This window comes from Tursiops truncatus, chromosome X (assembly GCF_011762595.2).
Source record: "Tursiops truncatus isolate mTurTru1 chromosome X, mTurTru1.mat.Y, whole genome shotgun sequence".
In the NCBI taxonomy this organism is placed as follows: domain Eukaryota; kingdom Metazoa; phylum Chordata; class Mammalia; order Artiodactyla; family Delphinidae; genus Tursiops; species Tursiops truncatus.
In genome coordinates this window covers 108,354,963-108,381,211 of record NC_047055.1, presented here as the reverse complement: position 1 = coordinate 108,381,211, position 26,249 = coordinate 108,354,963, and the positions used below count along the sequence as shown (strand labels likewise).

The following is a 26,249-nucleotide window of genomic DNA, read 5'->3' as shown; positions in this document are numbered from 1 at the left end:
CCTGTATATGTCCCTTAGGTTCAGTTGATCTATAGCGTTGTTCATATCTACTGTTTCCTTATTGGTTCCCTGTGTGGATGATCTATCCATTGTTGAGAGTGGGGTATTAAAGTCCCCAACTATTATTGTATTGATGTTTCTCAGTTTAGGTCTGCTTTATATATTTGGGTGCTCCAACGTTGGATGCATAAATATCTACAATTATTATATCTTCTTGATGGATTGACCGCTTTATCATTATATGTTGACATTCTTTGTCTCTTTGTACTATTTTTACTATAAAGTCTATTTTGTCTCATGTAAGTACACCTACCCCGACTTCTTAAAATATACCATTTGCTTGGATTATCTTTTTCCACCCCTTTTTTTTGTTTTTTTAAATTTTATTTTTTAATTTTTAAATCTAATTTAATTTTTTTATACAGCAGGTTGTTATTAGTTATCTATTTTATACATATTAGTGTATACATGTCAATCCCAATCTCCCAGTTCATCCCACCACCACCACCCCCCCTGCCACTTTCCCCCCTTGGTGTCCCTACATTTGTTCTCTACATCTGTGTGTCTATTTCTGCCCTGCAAACCGGTTCATCTGTACCATTTTTCTAGGTTCCACATATATGCGTTAATATATGATATTTGTTTTTCTCTTTCTGACTACTTCACTCTGTATGACAGTCTCCAGATCCATCTACGTCTCTACAAATGACCCAATTTCTTTCCTTTTTATAGCTGAGTAATATTCCACGGTATATATGTACCACATCTTCTTGATCCATTACGTCTGTCGATGGGCATTTAGATTGCTTCCATGACATGGCTATTGTAAATAGCGCTGCAATGAACATTGGGGTGCATGTGTCTTTTTGAATTATCGTTTTCTCTGGGTATATGCCCAGTAGTGGGATTGCTGGGTCATATGTAATTCTATTTTCAGTTTTTTAAGGAACGTCCATACTGTTGTCCATATTGGCTAGATCAATTTACATTCCCATCAACAGTGCAAGAGGGTTCCCTTTTCTCCACACCCTCTCCAGCATTTGTTGCTTGTAGATTTTCTGATGATGCCCATTCTAACTGGTGTGAGGTGATATCTCATTGTAGTTTTGATTTGCGTTTCTCTAATAATTAGTGACGTTGAGCAGCTTTTCATGTGCTTCTTGGCCATCTGTGTGTCTTCTTTGGAGAAATGTCTATTTAGGTCTTCTGCCCATTTTTGGATTGGGTTGTTTGTTTTTTTTAATATTGAGCTTCACTCCTTTATTTTCAGTCTGTGTGTGTCTTTAAGGTTAAAGTGTACCTCTTGTGGGCAACATATTGTCGGATCTTGTTTTTTTTTTTTTAACCATTTAGCCATTCTGTATCTTTTGATTGCAGAATCTAGTCCATTTATGTTAAAAGTAATTATTGATAGGGAAGGACTTATTATTGCCATTGTGTTAATTGTTTTCTAGCTGTTTTGTTCCTCTGTTCCTTGTTTCATATTTTGCTGTGTTTTTTGTGTGTGTTTTGATGTCTTTTGGTATCAGTATGCTTTGACAACTTTATCATGTTCTTTTGTGTAAATACTAAGGTTTTTGCCTTATCATTACCATGAGGCTTACATAGACTATGTTAAAATAATAACACACTATTTTAAACTGATAATGACTTAAGTTCAATAGACTTCCTAAACTTTACTTTTGCTTGTCCTCTCCCTCACATTTTAGGTTATTGTTGCTGGACAGTTGATATATTATTAAATATTGTGTAACCAATATCAAATTATTGTAGTCATGGTTATTTTTACTATGTTTTCTAACTTTTTAAAGTATTATTTACTTATTTATTTATTTATGGCTTCATTGGATCTTCATTGCTGTGTGCAGGCTTTCTCTAGTTGTGGCGACTGGGGTCTACTCTTTGTTGTGGTGTGCAGGCTTCTCATTGCAGTGGCTTCTCGTCGCAGAGCACGGGCTCTAGGCATGCGGGCTTCAGTAGCTGTGGCACACGGCCTCAGTAGTTGTGGCTCTAGTCTCTAGAGTACAGGCTCTATAGTTTGGTGCACAGGCATGTGGGATCTTCCCAGACCAGGGATCAAACCCGTGTCCCCTGCATTGGCAGGCGGATTCTCAACCACTGCACCAGCAGGGAAGTCCTGTTTTCTAACCTTTAATGTACAGTTATGTGAATTATGTACCACTGTTACATTATAGAATCTAACTTTGACTATATAATTACCATTACCAGTGAGTTTTATGCTACCTTCTTATGTTTTATGATGTTATTTAGTGTCCTTTTACTCAAAGAACTCCCTTTAGCCTTTCTTGTAAGGCAGATCCAGTGGTGATAAACTCCCTCAGGTTTTGTTTCTTCAGGAATACCTTTATCTCTCCTTCATTTCTGAAGGATAGCTTTGCCAGGCATAGAATTCTTGCTTGATGGTTTTTTTTCAAAAATTTGAATATACCATTCCATTCTCTCCCGACATCAGACGTTTCTGTTGAGAAATCTACCAGAAGTCTTATGAGGGTTCCAGTGTTTGTAATTTCTCTTTTCTCTTGCTGCTTTCAAAATTCTTTGTCTTTGACTTTTGACAATTTAATTATAATCTCAGTGTAGCCCTACTCAGGTTTAACCTATTTGGTGTCCTTTGTGCCTTATGGATCTGGATGTCCCTTTCTCTCCCAAGTTGTGGGAAGTTTTCAGCCATTATTGATTTAAATAATACACTTTGTCTCTTTATCTTCTCCTTCTGGAATTCCCATAATGTACATACTGTTTCTTTTGATTGTGTCCTGTAATTCCCATAGGTTTTATTCACTCTTCTTCATTGTTTTTTTCTTTTTCCTCCTGACTGGATAGTTTCTTGACTTCTAGGTTTCTTGTGCCTAGTAGAGTCTGCTTTTGAAGCTCATTGTTGAGTTCTTCAGTCATTGTATTTTTCAGCTCTAGGGTTTCTGTTTGGGGTTGTTTTTTTTTTTGATGGTTCCTATTTCTTTGAGTTTCTCATTTTGTTCATGTATGGTTTTGCTAATTGTGTTGTCTGTGTGTGCTTGTAGTTCACTAAACTTCTTTGGGAGGATTATTCTGAATTCTTTGCCTGAAAGTTCAGAGATGTCCATTTATTTAGGGTCAGTAGCTGGAGCTTTATTAGTTTCCTTTGCTGTCATATTAACCATATTTTTGATCCTTGATTTCTTACATTGGTATATGCACATTTGAGTAAGTGGTCTTCTCTTCCAGACTTTACATGTGTACTTTGGCAGAGACAGCTCAGTTTGGGTTTCTGGATGTGTTTGCTGGTAACATCCTTGGGCAGGAATGGTTTGCTATCAGGGTTTATTTTGGGGTGAGGCCACTGCCCAAGTTCTGAGGTGACGGGGCAGGGAGGGCTTGCTGCTGCCTGAGAACAGTTGGATAGGACTGCTGATTTGGTTCCCTGCACAAGTGAGGCTGGAGCTTGGGCTCCACAGCTTCCTGGGTTTTCTGGTCAGGATAACTAGATGGTCATGACTGGGTACTATACTCACCGGTAGGTGAGGCCATGAATTACCCTCTCTTCCCTGGTAGGGCAGCAGAATAGGCTCCAGGGCCTGTACGGCTTGTTGTTTGGGGACCTGAGTCAGGCAAGAGTGTGTACTGAATTCCCTGGCCAGACAGGGCCACCAGTTTTGCTCTCTGTTCAAGTGCCACTGTACACAGGGTTGTTGGATGAGCGAGGCAGCTTCCCGTGTGCTCTAGTTAGATTCTGTGGTCGGGTGGGCTGCAAGGTGTATTCAGCAACGAGTGGGGCTGGGAATTAGGTTCCCTTCCTGGGCACGGTGGGAGAACTAACTCCAAGGCCAGAAAGGCTCTTTGTGGGTGGTCTTGATTCAAGCTGACCTGCACCCTAAGTTCCGTAGCTGAACACAGCCACTGGCTTTGCTCTGCCATCTGTCAGCTCTGCCTGCCAGACTCTGTGCTCAAGTATTGCTGGGCTATGCAGCTTCCCAGGTGTTCTCGCAAGGCTTTCTGGTTGGGTGGGGCTGGGAGCTTCACTCAGCAGTCAGTGGGGGTTAAAACTCAGCTCCGCTGCATGCGTGGGGACAGACCGGGCTCCAGGGCCAAAAATCTTTGTTTGAGGACCCAAATCAGACAGACTTGGACTCCACTGAGTTCCCAGGTCAGATGGTGCCAATGACTCGACTCTGCAGATGGACAAAGTGGCTGGCTGGGGCTACTACTTGGGCGCTGCACATAGGAACTTGGTCCGCCAAGATCAGAGTGCTGGTTGTGGCATGATGAGATCCTCAGTGGTCAAGTCCTTCAGATTCCTCTGCAGTCACCATGGGGTAAGACCAGAGATGGTCTCGCAAGAAAGAACCCACAGTGCCGGGAGAGCTGGATGTCCATCTGGGCCTCTTTCGCCACTGGAGGAATTAGAGGCTCGGGGGAGATTTCTCCACGGTGCCATGCTGGCCTGGGGGAGGGGCAGTACGGTGAGCACGTAGCGGCTCCTCTTACCCTTCTAATGCCACCTGTCTTGGTCTCTGTAGTGCAGGGCGTGCTCCAGCCTCACCCAGGTGTTCTAGGATTCTCTCAGTGGTGTCTTCTCTGTGAATAGTTCTTCTTGTGAGGGAGAACAAAGTCAGGAATGACCTATGTTGCCATCTTGATGTCACTCCGCCAAGATTATCTTTTTTAATTGGTAATGGCCAGTGTTGGTGAGGGCTCAGGAAAAAGACTACACTCCTGTTACTGCTGGTGGAAGGGTAAAATAGTAGTGCCGTTCGGAGGGGTAATTGGGCAAATAGGCACAAAAACTTTTTTTCCTGAGGAGATGGTCAGAGATGTAAATTTGTGTACATGGACATTCATTGCAGTGTCAACAGACAAAACGTCAAACTCCCTAAACAGGTTAGAGAGATCTTGCACAACTCTGAGATTATACACTAAGCAGCTGATGAAAATCAAGTCCTTAAAGAATATTCAGTAATGTGAGAAAATGTTCATGAGCTATTGCAAAGTAAAAATGATTTTAGAATAGGAAAATATATACATGTAGCAAGGAAATATATACATGTAGATGGAAGAAAGATGGGGGCAATACCCGCCAAATATTAGCAGTGACTACTCTGGGTGATGAGGCTAGAGGTGATTTTTAGTTTCTTTTATTATTTTCTTTACTTTCTAATAGTTCTACAATGAACACACTATTTTTACCATCAAAAAAAAGATACGCTAGGAAGAAAGAAAGATAACTGAGGCAAGGAGATTAGGCCAAAGGGCATTGCAATAATGTCACAGGTAAGAAAATATTAAGGCCTCAGGCACAACATCAATTCCCCTGCAGTCATTTTCCCTTTTTAAGTTGTAGCCCATTACTTTTTAGGAGCTCAAATCTCCTCTAGCAGATACAAGAGAGATGACTTGCTGATCACTGAGATCCTTTCCAGATTTAAAACTCCATAATTCTATGAATACACCGATTATTCATCTTCCATTAAAGGCACTGATAATTCTGCCAGAAGACATCCAAACCCCTCAAAATCAAACAGAAACAAATGCTGTAGTACAACAGCATTAATTTAGATTAAGCCCATTTATGAGACAAAATCAAATGCCGAAAGGATAGGGTGGCCTATTATTAATGGCAACGTGAAAAAAAAAATCCTTGAACTTCTAACAGGCATTTCTATTTTTAAATTTTTTAAATTTATTTTTGGCTGCGTTGGTCTTCGTTGCTGTGTGCGGGCTTTCTCTAGTTGCGGCGAGCAGGGGCTGCTCTTCGTTGCGGTGCGCGGGCTTCTCATGTTGTGGAGCATGGGCTCTAGGCGTGTGGGCTTCAGTAGTTGTGGCACATGGGCTCAGTAGTTGTGGCTCGCGGGCTCTAGAAAGCAGGCTCAGTAGTTGTGGCGCATGGGCTTAGTTGCTCCTCGGCATGTGGGATCTTCCCGGACCAGGGCTCGAACTTGTGTCCCTGGCATAGGCAGGCGGATTGTCAACCACTGTACCACCAGGGAAGCCCCTAGCAGGCATTTTGAAATATGTGTTTTTATTACTGTAATCTTTAAGTATATTTTTAGTGGCAGCCACTAGCACTCCGGCTGTTAATGGATTGTCAGCATTTCCATTAGAAGCCCACTTTCTAAGGAATCTCCAACTTGTCTCCTAGTTGGAGACTAGACAAGACTCAAGCTCATAACTGAATATTCTGCCTAAGGGGATGAAATTATTTGAACCCTTAATGATAAACAGTGGTGTCACCCTTTATAAAATGCAGTATCCAGGCAAAACAACTATGGGTCTTGATTTGCAAGCTCTCTGATCTGTTTCTGGTACATTTTGAAGGGTGGTTCCCCTGTGAAGGAGCTGAATTGAATCAGGTCAGGAGACAGTTTGTAATGAGCTTCCTGGAAAGAAAAGCACTTTAGAAATATAACAAATAATGAAGACCGTGGCATGGCATTTTCAAAGAGAAAAGACTGAATTTAAATTCAGTCTTTTGCTGTATTAAGAGGTTTCCATTTATAAAGTTTTCTCCCAAGAAAAGAACCCCATTTATAGTCCTGTCCACATGAAAATAAATTTCTATTTCCCCTCCTACAATGTTTTCCCTTTTAAAAAAAAGTTCTTAATATCTAGTAAGGCAGTAAATGTCTTGACACATGCATTTAAAGGTTTCAGTGTTTCAGATATACTCTGGCACCACCAAAAAAGAAATAAAAAATATCCTAGTTACAGATGGTTTGGACCTCCTGATATTCAAGATGGAACTCATGGAGAGTTTCAGTTCTGTGCAAATCAATAAGCAACAACTCACCCTGAAACAGTGCCCGACACGTGCCCTGGGTACCCAGCACTGTTATAAAGGGCTTTAAAGTATGAGAAAATTTAATCCTCCCAACAACCCTAGGAAGTGGCTGAGAGGTAAATGAACTTGCTCAAGGCTACCCAGCTAGGAAGTGAGCCCCTGCTCATGACCAGCTCTCCATAACTTTCATAGTAGGAAGCTTTTCATGTTTACTCATGTTTTATTGAATATTTGTTGGAAGACAAAGTTTTCAAACTGTCCAAAAGACAAGTGGGAAATCTAGTTCAGATCCACGAACTGCATTTTATATTTCTTTTCTCAAAATTAAGTCTTAAAACTTAGCAATGCCATGAAAATGGCTATTATAAGGAACAAACAGAAAACAACAAGTGCTGGAGAAATTAGAACTTTCGTGCGTTGCCAAGGGAATGTAAACTGGTGCAGCCACTATGGAAAACAGTATGGCAGTTCCTCAAAAAAATTAAAAAGAGCATTATCATATGGTTTAACAATTCTGCTTCTGGGTATATACCCAAAAAGACTTGAAAGCAGAGACTTAAATAGATACATGTATAGTAATGTTCATAGCCAAAAAGTGGAAACACTCTAAATGTCTATTGATGGATGAATGGATAAACAAAATGAGGTATGCATAAATAACTGTATATGTGTATATGTATGTATATGTACACGTGTATGCATATACATATGATGGGTTTTTTTTTTTGCTAGCATGGCTAAAGTATTTCTAAGATGGTGTTGAAAAGAAACATTTTGTCTCTTATAAAATATTATGGAGGGTTTTCCTGGCATGGAGAATCTGAAAGCTCACAAAAGATTCATTGCTTCAACAAACATTTACCAACAGCACACTATGTATGGTTTGAGGATTAATCTAAACCCTGAGGATAGAGCAGTAAACAATAGAGGAAAAAAGTCTATGTTCATGTATATATTTTTTGAGGTATAATTGACATATAATGTTATATTAGTTTCAGGTGTACAACATATATATATAACATATAATATGTACATATATATGTGTGTGTATATATATATGTAAATGATCACAATAAGTCTTGTTAATCTGTTACCATACATGGTTGCAAATTTCTGTGATGAGAACTTTTAAGATCTACTTTCAAATAGGCAAGAGTATTATTAACTATTACCATGCTGCACATTACATCTCCAGGACTTCTTTTTTAAGAATATAGAAAAAAATCAGTTGTATTTCTATATATTAGCAATAAACAATCTAAAAATTTTTTAAAATCCAGTTAAAATAACAAAAAGAAAAAAATAAGAGTAAATTTAATCTATGAATATAAGACTTGTATACTGCAAATCATTGTTGAAAGAAACTAAAGACCTAAGTAAATGGAGAGACATCCTGTGTTCATGGATTGGAGGATTTAATATTAAGATGACAACACTTAGAAATAAACCCATATATCAAAAGTAAATTGATTTTCAACAAGGATGTCAAGAGTATCCTTATCAACAAATGGTGATAGACAATGGATATCTATATCCAAAAGAATAAATTTGAACCTTAGTTCATACCACATATAAAAATTAACTCAAAATGGATCTTAGGGCTTCCCTGGTGGCGCAGTGGTTGAGAGTCCACCTGCCGATGCACGGGACACGGCTTTGTGCCCCGGTCCGGGAAGATCCCACATGCCGCCGAGCGGCTGGGCCCGTGAGCCATGGCCGCTGAGCCTGCGCATCCAGAGCCTGTGCTCTGCAACGGGAGAGGCCACAATGGTGAGAGGCCCGTGTACCACAAAAAAAAAAAAAAAAAAAAAAAAGGATCTTAGAGGAAACACTGGTGTAGATCTGTAAGACGTTAGATTAGGCAATAGTTTCTTTTTTTTCTTAACATTTTTATTGGAGTATAATAAAATTGCTTTATCTCACACTGGTCAGAATGGCCATCATCAAAAAATCTAGAAACAATAAATGCTGGAGAGGGTGTGGAGAAAAGGGAACACTCTTGCACTGCTGGTGGGAATGTAAATTGATACAGCTACTATGGAGAACAGTATGGAGGTTCCTTAAAAAACTACAGATAGAACTACCATACGACCCAGCAATCCCACTACTGGGCATATACCCTGAGAAAACCATAATTCAAAAAGAGTCATGTACCAAAATGTTCATTGCAGCTCTATTTACAATAGCCAGGACATGAAAGCAACCTAAGTGTCCATCAACAGATGAATGGGTAAAGAAGATGTGGCACATACATACAATGGAATATTACTCATCTATAAAAAGAAACAAAATTGAGTTATTTGTAGTGAGGTGGATGGACCTAGAGTCTGTCATACAGAGTGAAGTAAGTCAAAAAGAGAAAAATACCGTATGCTAACACATATGTATGGAATTTAAGAAAGAAAAAAAATGTCATGAAGAACCTAGGAGTGAGACGGGAATAAAGACACAGACCTACTAGAGAATGGACTTGAGGATGTAGGGAGGGGGAAGGGTAGGCAGTGACGAAGTGAGAGAGTGGCATGGACATATATACACTATCAAACGTAGAATAGGTAGCTAGTGGGAAGCAGCCTCATAGTACAGGGAGATCAGCTCGGTGCTCTGTTACCACCTGGAGGGGTGGGATGGGGACGGTGGGAGGGAGGGAGGGAGATGCAAAAGGGAAGAGAAATGGGAACAGGTGTATATGTTTAACTGATTCACTTTGTCATAAAGCAGAAACTAACACACCACTGTAAAGTAATTATACTCCAATAAAGATGTTTAAAAAATAAAACTAAAATTGCTTTACATTGTTGTGTTAGTTTCTGCTGTATAACAAAGTGAACCAGCTATTCGTATACATATATCCCCATATCCCCTCCCTCTTGCGTCTTCTTCCCACCCTCCCTAACCCACCCCTCTAGGTGGTCACAAAGAACCAAGCTGATCTCCCTGTGCTATGAGGCTGCTTCCCACTAGCTATCTATTTTACATTTGGTAGTGTATATATGTCAATGCCACTCTGTAACTTCTTCTTAGCTTACCGTTTCCCCTCCCAGTGTCCTCAAGTCCATTCTCTATGTCTGTGTCTTTATTCTTGTCCTGCCCCTAGGTTCTTCAGAACCTTTTTTTTTTAATTCCATATATATGTGTTAGCATATGGTATTTGTCTTTCTCTTTCTGACTTCACTCTGTATGACAGACTCTAGGTCCATCCACCTCATTACAAATAGCTCAATTTCGTTTCTTTTTATGGCTGAGTAATATTCCATTGTATATATGTGCCACATCTTCTTTATCCATTCATCCGATGATGGACACTTAGGTTGTTTCCAGCTCCGGGCTATTGTAAATAGAGCTGCAATGAACATTTTGGTACATGACTCTTTCTGAATTATGGTTTTCTCAGGGTATATGCCCAGTAGTGGGAGTGCTGGGTCATATGGTAGTTCTATTTTTAGTTAGTTTTTTTTTTTTTTTGCGGTACACGGGCCTCTCACTGTTGTGGCCTCTCCCGTCGCGGAGCACAGGCTCCAGACACGCAGGCTCAGCGGCCATGGCTTACGGGCCTAGCCGCTCCGTGGCATGTGGGATCTTCCCAGACCAGGAGAGGAACATGTGTCCCCTGCATCGGCAGGTGGACTTTCAACCACTGCGCCACCAGGGAAGCCCTATTTTTAGTTTTTTAAGGAACCTCCATACTGTTCTCCATAGTGGCTGTATCAATTTACATTCCCTCCAACAGTGCAAGAGTGTTCCCTTTTCTCCCCACCCTCTCCAGCATTTGTTTATAGATGTTTTGATGATGGCCATTCTGACTGGTGTGAGGTGATACCTCTTGTAGTTTTGATTTGCATTACTCTAATGATTAGTGATGTTGAGCATCCTTTCATGTGTTTGTTAGCAATCTGTATATCTTCTTTGGAGAAATGCCTATTTAGGTCTTCTGCCCATTTTTGGATTGGATTATTCGTTTTTTGATACTGAGCTGCATGAGCTGCTTGTATATTTTGGAGATTAATCCTTTGTCCATTGATTCATTTGCAAATATTTTCTCCCATTCTGAGGGTTGTCTTTTGGTATTGTTTATGGTTTCCTTTGCTGTGCAAAAGCTTTGAAGTTTCATTAGGTCCCATTTGTTTGTTTTTATTTCCATTTCCCTAGGAGGTGGGTCAAAAAGGATCTTACTGTGATGTATGTCATAGAGTGTTCTGCCTATGTTTTCCTCTAAGAGTTTGATAGTGTCTGGCCTTACATTTAGGTCTTTAATCCATTTTGAGTTTATTTTTGTGTGTGGTGTTAGGGAGTGTTCTAATTTCATTCTTTTACATGTAGCTGTCCAGTTTTCCCAGCACCACTTATTGAAGGGGCTGTCTTGGCTCCACTGTATATTCTTGCCTCCTTTATCAAAGATAAAGTGACCATATGTGTGTAGGTTTATCTCTGGGCTTTCTATCATGTTCCATTGATCTATATTTCTGTTTATGTGCCAGTACCATACTGTCTTGATTACTGTAGCTTTGTAGTATAGTCTGAAGTCAGGGAGCCTGATTCCTCCAGCTACATTTTTCTTTCTCAGGATTGCTTTGGTTATTTGGGGTCTTTTGTGTATCCATATAAATTGTGAAATTTTTTGTTTCAATTCTGTGAAAAATGCCACTGGTAGTTTGATGGGGATTGCACTGAATCTGTAGATTGCTTTGGGTAGTAGAGTCATTTTCACAATGTTGATACTTCCAATCCAAGAACATGGTATATCTCTCCATCTATTTATATCATCTTTAATTTCTTCCATCAGTGTCTTATAGTTCTCTGCATACAGGTCTTTTGTCTCCGTAGGTAGGTTTATTCCTAGGTATTTTATTCTTTTTGTTGCAGTGGTAAATGGGAGTGTTTCCTTAATTTCTCTTTCAGATTTTTCATCATTAGTGTATAGGAATGCAAGAGATGTCTGTGCATTAATTTTGTATCCTGCAACTTTACCAAATTCATTGGTTAGCTCTAGTAGTTTTCTGGTAGCATTTTTAGGATTCTCCATGTAGAGTATCATGTCATGTGCGAACAGTGACAGTTTTACTTCTTTTCCGATTTGGATTCCTTTTCTTTCTTTCTCATCTCTGATTGCTGGGGCTAAAACTTCCAAAACTATGTTGAATAATAGTGGTGAGAGTGGGCAACCTTGTCTTGTTCCCGATCTTAGTGGAAATGCTTTCAGTTTTTCACCATTGAGCATGATGTTGGCTATGGGTTTGTCATATATGGCCTTTATTATGTTGAGGTAAGTTCCCTCTATGGCTACTTTCTGGAGAGTTTTTATCATAAATGGGTGTTGAATTTTTTTTTTTTTTAGATGTTGGGGGTAGGAGTTTATTAATTTATTTTTGCTGTGCTGGGTCTTCGTTTCTGTGCGAGGGCTTTCTCTAGTTGTGGCAAGCAGGGGCCACTCTTCATCGCAGTGCACGGGCCTCTCACTATTACGGCCTCTCTTGTTGCGGAGCACAGGCTCCAGACATGCAGGCTCAGTAGTTGTGGCTCACGGGCCTAGTTGCTCCACAGCATGTGGGATCCTCCCAGACCAGGGATCGAACCCATGTCCCCTGCTTTAGCAGGCAGATTCTCAACCACCGCGCCACCAGGGAAGCCCTGTTGAATTTTCTTGAAAGCTTTTTCTGTGTCTATTGAGATTATAATATGGTTTTTATCCTTCAGTTTGTTAATATGGTGTATCACATTGATTGATTTGACCATATTGAAGAACCCTTGCATTCCTGGGATAAACCCCACCTGATCATGGTGTATGATCCTTTTAATGTGCTGCTGGATTCTGTTTGCTAGGTTTTTTTTTTTTTTTTTTGCGGTACGCGGGCCTCTCACTGTTGTGGCCTCTCCCGTTGCAGAGCACAGGCTCTGGACTCGCAGGCTCAGCAGCCACAGCTCACGGGCCTAGCCGCTCCACGGCATGTGGGATCTTCCCGGACCGGGGCACGAACCCGTGTCCCCTGCATTGGCAGGCGGACTGTCAACCCCTGCGCCACCAGGGAAGCCCTGTTTGCTAGTATTTTGTTGAGGACTTTCGCATCTATGTTCATCAGTGATATGGGCCTGTAGTTTTCTTTCTTTTGTGACATAATTGTCTGGTATCAGGGTGATGGTGGCCTCATAGAATGAGTTTGGGAGTGTTCCTCCCTCTGCTATATTTTGGAAGAGTTTGAGAAGGACAGGTGTTAGCTCTTCTATAAGTGTTTGATAGAATTCACCTGTAAATCCATCTGGTCCTGGGCTTTTGTTTGTTGGAAGATTTTTAATCACAGTTTCAATTTCAGTGCTTGTGATTAGTCTGTTTATATTTTCTGTTTCTTCCTGGTTTTGTCTCGGAAGGTTGTGCTTTTCTAAGAATTTGTCCAGATCTTCCAGGTTGTCCATTTTATTGGCATAGAGTTGCTTGTAGTAATTTCTCATGATCATTTGTATTTCTGCAGTGTCAGTTGTTACTTCTCCTTTTTCATTTCTAATTCTATTGAGTCTTCTCCCTTTTTTTCTTGTTGAGTGTGGCTAATGGTTTATCAATTTCGTTTATCTTCTCAAAGAACCAGCTTTTAGTTTTATTGACTTTTGCTATCGTCTCCTTCATTTCTTTTTCATTTATTTCTGATCTGATCTTTATGATTTATTTCCTCCTGCTAACTTTGGGGCTTTTTTGTTCTTCTTTCTCTAATTGCTTTAGGTGTGAGGTTAGGTTGTTTATTGGAGATTTTTCTTGTTTCTTGAGGTAGGATTTTATTGCTATAAACTTCCTTCTTAGAACTGCTTTTGCTGCATCCCATAGGTTTTGGGTCTTCATGTTTTCATTGTCATTTGTTTCTAGGTAGTTTTTGACTTGCTCTTTGATTTATTCAGTGATCTCTTGGTTATTCAGTAGCATATTGTTTAGCCTCCAGGTGTTTGTATTATTTCAGGTTTTTTTCCCTGTAATTGATATCTAGTCTCATTGCATTGTGGTCAGAAAAGATACTTGATACAATTTCCATTTTCTTAAATTTCCCAAAGCTTGATTTGTGTCCCAAGATATGATCCATCCTGGAGAATGTTCCATGAGCACTTGAGAAGAATGTGTATTCTGTTGTTTTTGGATGGAGTGTCCTATAAATATCAGTTAACTCCATCTTGTTTAATGTGTCATTTAAAGCTTGTGTTTCCTTATTTATTTTCATTTTGGATGATCTGTCCATTGGTGAAAGTGGAGTGTGAAAGTCCCCTACTATTATTGTGTTACTGTTGATTTCCCCTTTTATGGCTGTTAGCATTTGCCTTATGTATTGAGGTGCTCCTATGTTGGGTGCATAAATGTTTACAATTGTTATATCTTCTTCTTGGATTGATTCCTTGCTCATTATGTAGTGTCCTTCTTTGTCTCTTGTAATAGTCTTTATTTTAAAGTCTATTTTGTCTGATACGAGAATTGCTACTCCAGCTTTCTTTTGATTTCCATTTGCATGGAATATCTTTGTCCATCCCCTCACTTTCAGTCTGTATGTGTCCCTAGGTCTGAAGTGGGTCTCTTGTAGACAGCATATATACAGGTCATGTTTTTGTATCCATTCAGCCAGTCTATATCTTTGGTTGGAGCATTTAATCCATTTACATTCAAGGTAATTATCGATATGTATGTTCCTGTTACCATTTTCTTAATTGTTTTGGGTTTGTTATTGTAGGTCTTTTCCTTCTCTTGTGTTTCCTGCCTAGAGAAGTTCCTTTAGCATTTGTTGCAAAGGTGGTTTGGTGGTACTGAATTCTCTTAGCTTTTGCTTGTCTGTAAAGGTTTTAATTTCTCTGTCAAATCTGAGTGAGATCCTTGCTGGGCAGAGTAATCTTGGTCGTAGATTTTTCCCTTTCATCCCTTTAAATATGTCCTGCCACTCCTTTCTGGCTTGCAGAGTTTCTGCTGAAAGATCAGCTGTTAACCTTATGGGGATTCCCTTGTGTGTTATTTGTTGTTTTTCCCTTGCTGCTTTTAATATTTGTTCTTTGTATTTAATTTTTGACAGTTTGATTAATATGTGTCTTGGCGTGTTTCTCCTTGGATATTTCCTGTATGGGACTCTCTGTGCTTCCTGGACTTGATTGACTATTTCCTTTCCCATATTAGGGAAGTTTTCGACTATAATCCTTCAAATATTTTCTCAGTCCCTTTTCCTCCTCTTCTTCTGGGACCCCTATAATTCGAATGTTGGTGTGTTTAATGTTGTCCCAGAGGTCTCTGAGACTGCCCTCCATTCTTTTTTCTTTATTCTGCTCTGTGGTAGTTATTTCCACTATTTTATCTTCCAGGTCCCTTATCTGTTCTTCTGCCTCAGTTTTTCTGCTATTGATTCCTTCTAGAGAATTTTTAATTTCATTTATTGTGCTGTTCATCTCTGTTTATTTGCTCTTAGTTCTTCTAGGTCCTTGTTAAATGTTTCTTGTATTTTCTCCATTCTATTTCCAAGATTTTGGATCATCTTTACTATCATTACTCTGAATTCTTATTCAGGTAGACTGTGTATTTCCTTTTCATTTGTTTGGTCTGGTGGGTTTTTACCTTGCTCCTTCATCTGCTGTGTGTTTCTCTGTCTTCTCATTTTGCTTAACTTACTGTGTTTGGAGTCTCCTTTTCACAGGTTGCAGGTTCATAGTTCCTGTTGTTTTTGGTGTCTGCCCCCAGTGGGTAAGGTTGGTTCAGTGGATTGTGTAGGCTTCCTGGTGGAGGGGATTGGTGCCTGTGTTCTGGTGGATGAAGATGGATCTTGTCTTTCTGGTGTGCAGGACCGAGTCTGGTGGTGTGTTTTGGGGTGTCTGTGAACTTACTATGATTTTAGGCAGCCTCTCTGCTAATGGATGGGGTTGTGTTCCTGTCTTGCAAGTAGTTTTGCATGGGGTGTCCAGCACTGGAACTTGCTGGTCGTTGAGTGGAGCTGGGTCTTAGCGTTGAGATGGAGATCTCTGGGACAACTCTCACCGATTGATATTACGTGGAGCCAGGAGGTCTCTGGTGGTCCAGTGTCCTGAACTCAGCTCTCCCACTTTCGAGGCTCAGGCCTGACACCTGGCCGGAGCACCAAGACCCTGTCAGCTACATGGCTCAGTAGAAAAGGGAGGAAAAAAAGAAAGTATAGTAAAATAAAATAAAAGTTACTAAGATTTTAAAAAATTAATATTAAAATTAAAAAGTCATAAAAAAAAGAGCAACCAAACCAATAAACAAATCCATCAATGATAACAAGTGCTAAAAACTAAACTAAGCTCAACATATAAATCAGAAACCCGCCAGTGACATACAGCAAGTCCCAAGCCTACAGTTGCTCCCAAATCCACCACCTCAGTTTTGGGATGATTCATTTTCTGTTCAGGTGCAGGTACATCAAGTTGATTGTGGAGATTTAATCCGCTGCTCCTGAGGCTCCTGGGAGAGATTTCCCTTTCTCTTCTTTGTTCGCACAGCTCCCGGGGCTCGGCTTTGGATTTGGCCCCGCCTCTGCATGTCGGTCGCCCTCTGGCATCTGGTCTTTGCCCAGACAGGAGGGGGTTAAAGTAGCGGCTGATTTGGGGGCTCTGGCTCACTCAGGCTAGGGGGAGGGAGGGGTACGGAGTGTGGGGTGAGCCTGTGGCGGCAGGGGCCAGCGTGACGTTGCAACAGCCTGAGGCGTGCTGTGTGTTCCCCAGGACTTATTTTATAACTGAAACTTTGTACTTTTGACCCCCTTCACCCATTTTGTACACCCCCTACCCTCTGCCTTTGGCAACCACCAATCTGTTCTCTGTATCTTTTATCTCATTTTGCTGGATCATAGGTTTTTTTGTTGAGTTGTATAAGTTTTATATATATATATATATATATATATATATATTTTTAGATATTAACCCCTTATCAGATACGATTTGCAAATATTTTCTCCCATTTGGTAGGTTGCTTTTTCATTTTGTTTCCTTTGCTCTACACAAGCTTTGTACTTTGGTGTAGTCCCATTTGTTTATTCTTGCTTTTGATGTCAAATCCAACAAATCATTGCACAGACCAATGTCAAGGAGCCTACCACCTATGTTTTCTTGTAGGAGTTTTATGGGTTCACGTCTTACACTAAATTCTTTAATCCATTTTGAGTTAGCTTTTTGTGTATAGTGTAAGAGTGGTCCAGTTTCGTTCTCTTTGCATGTTGGTGTCCAGTTTTCCTAGCAGCATTATTGCAGAGACTGTCTTTTCCCCATTGTATATTCTTGCCTCCTTTGTCATAAATTGACCATATATGCATAGGTTTATTTCTGGGCTCCCTATTCTGTTCCATTACTATATGTGTCTGGTTTTTTTGTTTTTTGGGGTTTTTTTTTTGCGGTACGCAGGCCTCTGACTGTTGTGGCCTCTTCCGTTGTGGAGCACAGGCTCCAGACGCGCAGGCTCAGCGGCCATGGCTCACAGGCCTAGCCGCTCCGCGGCATGTGGGATCTTCCCGGACCAGAGCACAAACCCGTGTCCCCCGCATCGGCAGGCAGACTCTCAACCACTGCGCCACCAGGGAAGCCCTATGTGTTTGTTTTTATGCCAATCCCACACTGTTTTGATTACTATCACTTTGTAATATAGTGTGACATTAGGGCACACGATGTCTCCAGCTTTGGTCTTTTTTCTCAAGATTGCTTTAGCTATTTGGGATCTTAGGTAGTTCCGTATGAATTTTAAGATTGTTTGTTGTATTTCTGTAAAAAACGCCATTGGAATTTTGATAGGGATTGCACTGAATCTGCAGATTGCTTTGGGTTGTATGGACATTTTAACCATGTTCTTCCAATCCATGAGCACAGAATGTCTTTCCATTTATTTGTGTCTTCAATTTCTTTCATCAACATCTTATAGTTTTCAGTGTACAGATCTTTCACCTGCTTGGTAAAATTTATTCCTATGTATTTTATTCTTTTTGATGCAATTGTAAATGGGATTGTTGTCTTAATTTCTTTCTGACAGTTCTGAATTTATTATTTCTCACAGTTTTTTTGTGGAGTCTTTAGGGTTTCTTATATATAATATGTCATCAGCAAATAGTGACAGTTTGTCCTTTCCCATTTGGATGCCCTTTTGTTTCTTTTTTTTGCCTAATTGCTATGGCTAGGACGTCCAATACTATGTTAAATAGAAGTGGTGAGGGGGCATACTTGACTTGTTCCTGATATTAGAGGAAAAGATTTCAGCTTTTCATCGTTGAGTATAATGTTAACTGTGGCTTGTCATATATGGCTTTTATTATGTCGTTGAGGTACATTCCCCTCTATACCCTTTGTTGAGAGTTTTTAATCATACATGGATGTTGAATTTTGTCAAATGCTTTTTCTGTATCTATTGAGTAAGCACATGGTTTTCATTCTTCATTTGGTTAAACTGGTATAACACATTGAATTGTGGATGTTGAACCATCCTTTCAGCTCTAGAATAAATCCCACGTATCATGGTGTATGATCCCTTTAATGTATTGTTGAATGTGGTTTGCTAATATTTTGTTGAGGATTTTTGCATCTGTATTCATCAGGGATATTGCCCTGGTAGTGTTCCTTCCTTTTTTTTTTTTCTTTCTGGGAGACTTTGAACATGATCAGTATTCTTTAAATGTTTGAGAGAATTCACCAGTAATGCCATCTGGTTGTGGACTTTTGTTGGGTGGGTTTTTGTTTTTTTGTTTTCTTTAGCTTATAACAGAAATTTATTTCTCACAGTTGTGGAGGTTGAAAAGCCCAAGATCAAGTTGCCAGTAGGATCGAGTGAGGAGCCTCTTGCTGTTCATAGCCTTCTTGCGTCCCTACATGGTGGCAGGAGGCAAGGGAGCTCTCTGGGGTCTATTTTATATGGGTATTAATTTCATTTATGAGGGTTCTGCCCTCATGACCTACTCACCTCCCAAAGGCCCCATCTGCCAATACCATCTCATTGGGCATTAAGATCTCAACGTATGAAATTGGGGGGGGGGAGGGGCACAAATGCTCAGACCATAGGAAGTAGTATGTGAAACTTTATATATAATTTTTTTAATTGAAGTATAGTTCATTTACGATGTTGTGTTAGTTTCAGGTGTACAGCACAGTGATTCAGATCTATATACATACATACACATTTTCAGATTCTTTTCCCTTATAGGTGATTATAAAATATTGTGTAGTTTCCTGTGCTATACAGTAGGTCCTTGTTGGTTATCTATTTTATATATAGTAGTGTGTATATATTAATCCCAAGGAGGTTTTTGGTTGACTAATTCAATCTCCTTACTAGTAATCTGTCTGTTTGGATTTTCCATTTCTTCACAATTCAGTCTCAGTAGGCTGTATGTTTCTAGGAATTTATCCATTTCGTCTAGGTTGTCAAATTTGTTGGTGTATAATTGTTAATAGTAGTCTCTTATTCTTTGTATTTCTGTGGTGTCAGTTGTAATGTCTCCTTTGTGAGTTGTAGTTTTGTTGTTGTGAGTCCTCTTTCTTTTCTTGATGAGTCTAGCTTAAGGTTTGTCAATTTTGTTTTCAAAGAACCAGCTCTTAGTTTTGTTGATCTTAACTACTGTCTTTTTAGTCTGTATTTCATTTATTTCTGTTCTGGTCTTTATTTCCTTCCTTTGGGCTTCCTGTATTATTCTTTTCCTAGTTCTTTGCATGTAAAGTTACGTTGTTTGAGGATTTTTTTGTTGTTTCTTGATGTTGGCATTTATTGATACACACTTCCCTCTTAGAACTGCTTTTGCTGCATCCCATAAATTTGGGTGTGTTGTATTTCCATTTTTATTTGTCTCAAGGTATTTTTTGACTTCTCTTTTGATATCTTCTTTGACTCATTGGTTGTTCAGTAGCATGCTGTTTAATTTCCACATATTTGTGAATTTTCCAGTTTTCTTCTCGTAATCGATTTCTGGCTTTATACCATTGTAGTTAGAAAAGTGCTTGAGGGCTTCCCTGGTGGCGCAGTGGTTGGGAGTCCGCCTGCCGATGCAGGGGACGCGGGTTCGTGCCCCGGTCCGGGAGGATCCCACATGCCGCGGAGCGGCTGGGCCCGTGGGCCATGGCCGCTGGACCTGTGCGTCTGGAGCCTGTGCCCCGCGGCAGGAGAGGCCACAGCAGTGAGAGGCCCACGTACTGCAAAAAAAAAAAAAAAAAAAGTGCTTGATATGATTTCAGTCTTTTTAAATGTGTTAAGACTTCTTTTGTGGCCTAACATATGATCTCTCCTGGATAATATTTCATGTGCACTTGAGAAGAATGTATTGATATATGCCATTGCTTTTGGATGGACTGTGCTGTATGTATCAACTCCATCTGGTATGTCATTTACAGCTGAATTTCTGTACTGACTGGATGCTCTATCCATTGATGAAAGTAGTGTTTTTAAATCCCCCTACTATTACTGTATTGTTGTCTTTCCTTTTTTAGGTCTGTTAACACATTTTGGTGCTCCTGTCTTTGTTGTAAAGTCTATTTTGTCTTAGTTACCGCAGCTTTCTTTTGGTTTCCATTTGCATGGAATATTTTTTTCCAACCCTTCCCTTAAGTCTGTGTCCTTACATCTGAAGTGAGTGTCTTGTAGGCACCATGTAGATGTGTCAGACACTCTTTTAACTGGAAAATTTAAACATTTTCATTTAAAGTAATTATTGATAGGTATGTAGATATTGCCATTTTGTTAATTGTTTTCTGGCTGTTTTCTAGTTCCTCTGTTCCTTTCTGCTCTCTTCCTTTGTGATTTGATGACATTCTTTAGTGTGTGCTTAGATTCCTTTATCTTTTGGTATCTACTATAGGTTTTTACTTTGTAGTTACCATGAGGCTTACACATAAAAAATGTATATAACAGTCTGTTTCAAGTTGATAAAAACTTAAGTTTGAGCACATTCTAAAGCTCTACCTTTTTACTCTCCCTCCTAACCCCTGCCAGATGTCTGACACCTTCGATGTCACCTTTTACATCTTTTAATCTCTTGTATCCCTTAATTATTGTAGTTATAGTTATTTTTACTCACTTATAAAGCTAGTGTGAAGGTCTTAACCTTCACACTAGCTTTATAAGTGATTAATCCATCACCTTTATAACATTAGATTATTCTTAATTTTGCTACATATTTATATATACTTTCATATGTTTTCCTATTAATAATGAGCACCCTTTCTTTTCAGCTTAAAGACGTCCCTCTAACATTTCTCCTAAGGCTGGTTTCGTGGTGATGAGCTCCTTTAGCCTTTTCTTGTCTCCTTCAATTCTGAGTGACAGCCTGCACCCAGTAGGGTATTCTTGGTTGTGGGTTTTTTCTTTCAGCACTTTGACTATATCATGCCACTTCCTTCTGGCCTGTAAAGTTTCTGCTGAAAATGTGCTGATAGTTTTATGGGGGTTCCCTTATACATGACAAGTTGTTTTTCTCTTGCTGCTTTTAAGATTCTCTCCTTGTCTTTAATTTCTGACAATTTAATTATAATGTGTCTTTCAGTTCATCTTATTTGGAACTCCCTTTGCTTCCTGGATCTGGGTCTCTGTTTTCTTCCCAAGGTTAGGGAAGTTTTCAGCCATTATGTCTTCAAGTAAGTTTTCTGCCCCTTTCTCTCTTGCTTCTCCTTCTGGGACCGCTATAATATGAATTTTGGTTGGCTTGATATTGTCCCATAAGCTCCTTAAGCAATTTTTACTTTTTTTCATTCTTTTTTCTTTTTGCTGCTCTGATTGGGGTGAGTTTCACAGCCCTGTCTTCACATTCACTGAGCTTCATCTAGTCTGCTATTGAATCCCTCTAGTGTATTCTTCAGTTCAGTTATTGTCTCTTACTGGTAGCTGTTGGTGACCTGGTGTGAGGCAGAAGGAGAGCAGAGATGGCATCTACTGGCCTCTGTTTTTGGAGTACACTTCAGTAGGTCCCTAGATGTGTGCCAAACCATTAAAATCTGTCCCTCAGGCCATAGCTCCAGGACAAGCAAATAGGCCACTTTCACAGAAAGACTGGGCTCCTGGGTCTGTTGCCTCTTGCTGTGTCCTGTGCATGGTACCTGGACGAGAAGTCTTCTCCACTGGTTACAGTCCTGTGGGATTCCTGAGCATAAGCCCCACTGGCCACCAGGTCCAGGTGATCGAGTGGTATCTTGCGGGTGGCGGCCAGAAAAATCAGGCTGCCAAAGGAGGGTACAGGCTCCTTTCTGGAAGTTATGAGCAAAGCAAGCTGAAATGAGGCAGAGGGAGAACACAAAGATGGTACCCACCAGCCTCCGTCCCTGGAGAGTAACCAGCAGGCCCCTAAAAAGTATGTTAAATTATATACCTGCCCCTCAGGCCGATGCTTGTTTGTTTTTTAATTTATTTTTGGCTGCGTTGGGTCTTTGCTGCGCAGGAGCTTTTAGTTGCAGTGAGCGAGGGCTACTCTTTGTTGCGGTGCGCGGGCTTCTCATCGCGGTGGCTTCTCTCGTTGCAGAGCACTGGCCCTAGGCATGCGGGCTTCAGTAGTTGTGGATCGCGGGCTCAGTGGCTGTGGCGTGCAGGCTCAGTAGTTGCAGCACACGGGCTTATTTGTTCCACTGCACGTGGGATCTTCCTGGACCAGGGCTTGGACCCTTGTCCCCTGCTTGGGCAGGCAGATTCTTAACCACTGCACCACCAAGGAAGCCCCGATGCTTTAACATAAGTAAATAAGCCTCTTTTACATAAAAATAAAGTCTTTCACAATGGGAGATTATTCAGCTTTAAAAAGGAATGAAATCCTGATATATGTTATAATATCAGTTGAACCTTGAAGACCTTATAGTAAGTGAAAGAAGCCGTACAACAAAGAACAAATACTGTATGATTCTACTTATGAGGTACCTAGAATAGTCAAATAGATAGAGACAGAAAGTAAAGGGGTGGTCCCCGAGGACTGGTTGGGGGGAGTGGGGAAATGTGAATTTACTATTTAATGGGTACATAGTTTTAATATGGGATGATAAAAACAAAGTTCTGGAAATGGATGGTGGTGGTGGTGGTTGGAAATCAGTGTAAATGTATTTCATACCACTGAACCGTACACTTAAAAACGGTTAAAATGGTGAATTGTGTTCTTAGTGCTGTTTGAAAAAATTAGCATTGGACCTTATATCATGTAAATCTGGTTTTTCTAAGAAAAAAGAACACACCATCAAGGTGTTTTTTTTTTTCTTTAATCTCATATCAGATGGCAAATTACAGATCCACCAGGCTGACTGGGTGAGGCTGAGGGGGTTCGTGGTCCAGGAAGAACCGAAAACTTGCACCTGACTTAAGGTCCTTCTCTCCTGTTACTCCAGGGAAGGGGTCTATGTTCACATGGTAAAACAGAATAGAGCCATTTTCCCTTCAAACAGGAGATGATTCTATTTTCAGAGTCAATGGAGGAATGGCAGATCATTCAAAATGATATGTAATATTTTAAAGGACAGCATGTGTGGCTGGGGTACTAATGTTTAAAGAGAACGCTATCTATCTTTGTTTGAAATGCTTGAATTCCCGGAGCAAACATGAAGTTTCACTAGGAAGTCGGCATCCCCTGGTCCTGACTTCTTGCCTCTCAATATCTTGGACATGAACAGGGTTGCCTCCTACATAGCAACAAAGCTTCAAAATGTAGCTCCTTTACAACCCTTCCCTTGAGACCGTCTGTCTGTCAGAGACACATCCTCCAAAGAGAGGTAATGCCAAGTCTCTGCTGGGAAGGCTTCCCTTTGCATCTCTGGTTGGGTTACAGGCTCTCTTCTGAGTAGGGGTCAAAACTAGTAACAAGAATCAAGCAAACAGTTAACTACATAGAGTGGTAGATGATAAGGTTGAAAATTAACATATTGGTCTCTGACATTCCACCCATCAGACTGAGTAAAAGGGGACTGAGAAGCTATTACAGCAGCTGGAAAGTAGATGGCTTGCTTCCAATTCTCAAAAGCAATGGCCCCACCTGCTGGTATTCACATCCTTGTGTAGTGTCCTTCCCAAATATACAAGGATTAGTCTGTGTAACCAATAGAAGATGGTAAAAGTGATGCTTTGTCACTTCTGATGTTAGATCATAAAAGACTATAGCTTTTTTTCCTTAGACTCTCACTCCCTCTGGAGAAAGCCAGCTGCTATGTCGTGAAGACACTTTGGGGCAGCCTTGTGGAAAGACCCACATAGTGAAGAACTGAGGTATCCAGTCGACAGTGACATCAGAGTGTGGAAGAGGATCCTCCAGCCTCCAGTGACTGCAGCTCCAGCTGACATCCTGACGGCCAACTTCATAACAAGACCCCAAGTCATAACCATCCGGCTAAGTTGCTTCCTGACCTTCAGAAACTATGTGAGATAATGTTTGTTTTTAAGTCACTAAGTTTTGGGGTAATGTGTTACACTCTAATAATGAGTACAGCCATGAACACCATGATTTCTTCTTGCTTAGGAAGGAAGTCCTGAATCTAGATGACCTGACCTCATGTGCCCTTTTGGCAACTGGCTTTGACACAAAAGCCTTAAAAAGCCTTAAAGGGAGGGTTTTGATAGACCCTAGTTTCTCCACAGTGCCACACGCTAGCCAAAGGAGAGTGAAGCAAAGTGACTGCATCCCATGGACATTTCTATCATGAAGGATCCAGTGCTGGCCTGGATAAAGAGGCTTGGCCCCAGGGTCCATCCTGGTACCTCCAAACTCCTATGAGACCATTGGAAAGGTTCATAATTTTTCTAGACCTTTGTTTCTTTATAACACTGCTATAATACTACCCTCTTATGTGATTAAAATGGGTAGAGTAGACCTAAAAGGACTATGTAAAAAGGAGTTGAACCTACTATACAACTTCCAGACAGTAACATCACCACCACCCTCCTCTTAGAGATGGACTGTAAGGTTTTGGGTTTTATATCCTCGTTCTTGATTCCAAACATGAGGTCACTTGGGGGAGACTTGAAGACACTACACCACAAGGTGCAAACACAAATATTCCCTGAGGCCAGGTGGGCAGCATAAAGGTGTAAGGTTAGAGAAGGTGGCAGCAAGGAAGAGTGGGGAATGTTATAGACACAGTCAACTGGAGAGTTTGTGCCCTCCCTATGAGAAAGGTTTAAACATTGTTAAGGGCCAAGCAAACCAAGTCTGCCTACTGAAATCGAGCCACCAAATGCTAAGTTGTAAGCAAGCCCTGTCCAGCACCATAAACAAACAACAGAAGGCTAAGGGTAGGTGTTGATCTAGCAGTACACATATCTATAGAGAGCATCGATATATAGGTCCATGTAGACATGGAGGATTTAGGCCTCACCATATCCTTCGCAGGTGCTGGGAAGTTCTGTGAATAGGTCTTCATCACACATCTGTTCGTTCAATCTAGAAACATTTATGGAGTACCCACTGTAAGCTACATGCTGAACCTGTTGTACCAAATTTTTTACCTTAAATCCTTGTATTTTGTACCTTTCCAAGTCTGCGTTATTTGTATCAGTACTATATTGGCAGGTTAACACAGATTCTCTATTTTAAGAAGTGAGTTCCAGTCCCAAATCCACAAATAAAGAATTATTATGATAATAGCATATTCATGGAAAGCAAATTACTTAACTTGGCATTTAACATCCTTGTAACTATTCCTGTACTTTTAATGTCAACAGAACAAAAGTAACATCTGAGGCTGGCTGATACGGTAAATTAATATGAATAACAGTTTTGACACTAATAGCAAGTTTTAAAAAGAAAAGCCTCCAGTATCTTAGCTGGGTTTCATTTCTTAAAAATCACCTCAGCTCACTGTCACCAAATTCCCCTAGTACAATTCCAGCTACTATTCCACCTTCACTGGGAGCCCGAGACAACTAGAGTCTGTCAAGTTGCTATGTAAATGATATCCTTTCCCACCTTTGCTCACTGCAGGTGGAGGAAACATCCTCCCGCTTGAGGTACAATACCAGCGCTTCTCAGCAGAGACACATTTCTGAATCCCTGCAAGCAAATGAATGCCTACATGGTTTCATTTTTTAAAAACCACTAGTTGTTTCCTCAGAGCCTGAAAATTAGTTGTGAAAAATGTTAACTATTTTAATGAGAAATTCCAGACTTGTTACAGAGACCACGGAATCCCAGAGAACAGGGTCTGCGCTTTACCTTCATGTCCTTCCCTAGTACGATGCACATACAAGGACATTAATCAGTGTCCCATGAATTAAAGTGAACTGAGCTGAAACCCAGGGAAAACGAAAAGGAACCCAACCCTTAGCTCCCCCACTCTTACAAGCTCCTTCTAGAAGTCATCAAGGGCTCAAGCAGCCCCTTGCAAACCCTCCACCCCTCTCAGACTCAACCAACAAGACATGGTTGGCCTATGACAGCTGCCTCTGTAATCACTTAGAGACTGCTAGGCTTTAAGCAAGGCATCTCTTGTAACTTCTCAAACATTGTTCTTTTTTCTATTGGAGTGTTTTAGATAATCCTATAATGAACCAGCTCAAATGAGCAGAGACTCAGCAGTGACAGCCCATCAA

At 40.4% G+C, this 26,249-nt stretch overlaps 1 protein-coding gene across 5 annotated transcripts in view; it reads right to left on the bottom strand.

The window, feature by feature from the left end:
* PCYT1B (phosphate cytidylyltransferase 1B, choline) overlaps positions 1-26,249 on the bottom strand; it is a 142,848-nt gene that overhangs the window by 9,537 nt on the left and 107,062 nt on the right. The window contains exon 8 of one of the 5 annotated variants that reach the window (XM_073799159.1): positions 4,587-5,941. The exons of 2 other annotated variants lie outside the window; for them this stretch is intronic. In XM_073799159.1, coding sequence (XP_073655260.1) covers positions 5,852-5,941 — 90 coding nt within the window. In that variant the 3' untranslated portion in view covers positions 4,587-5,851. 2 more of the 5 variants (XM_073799157.1, XM_073799160.1) reach the window with 2 other exon arrangements.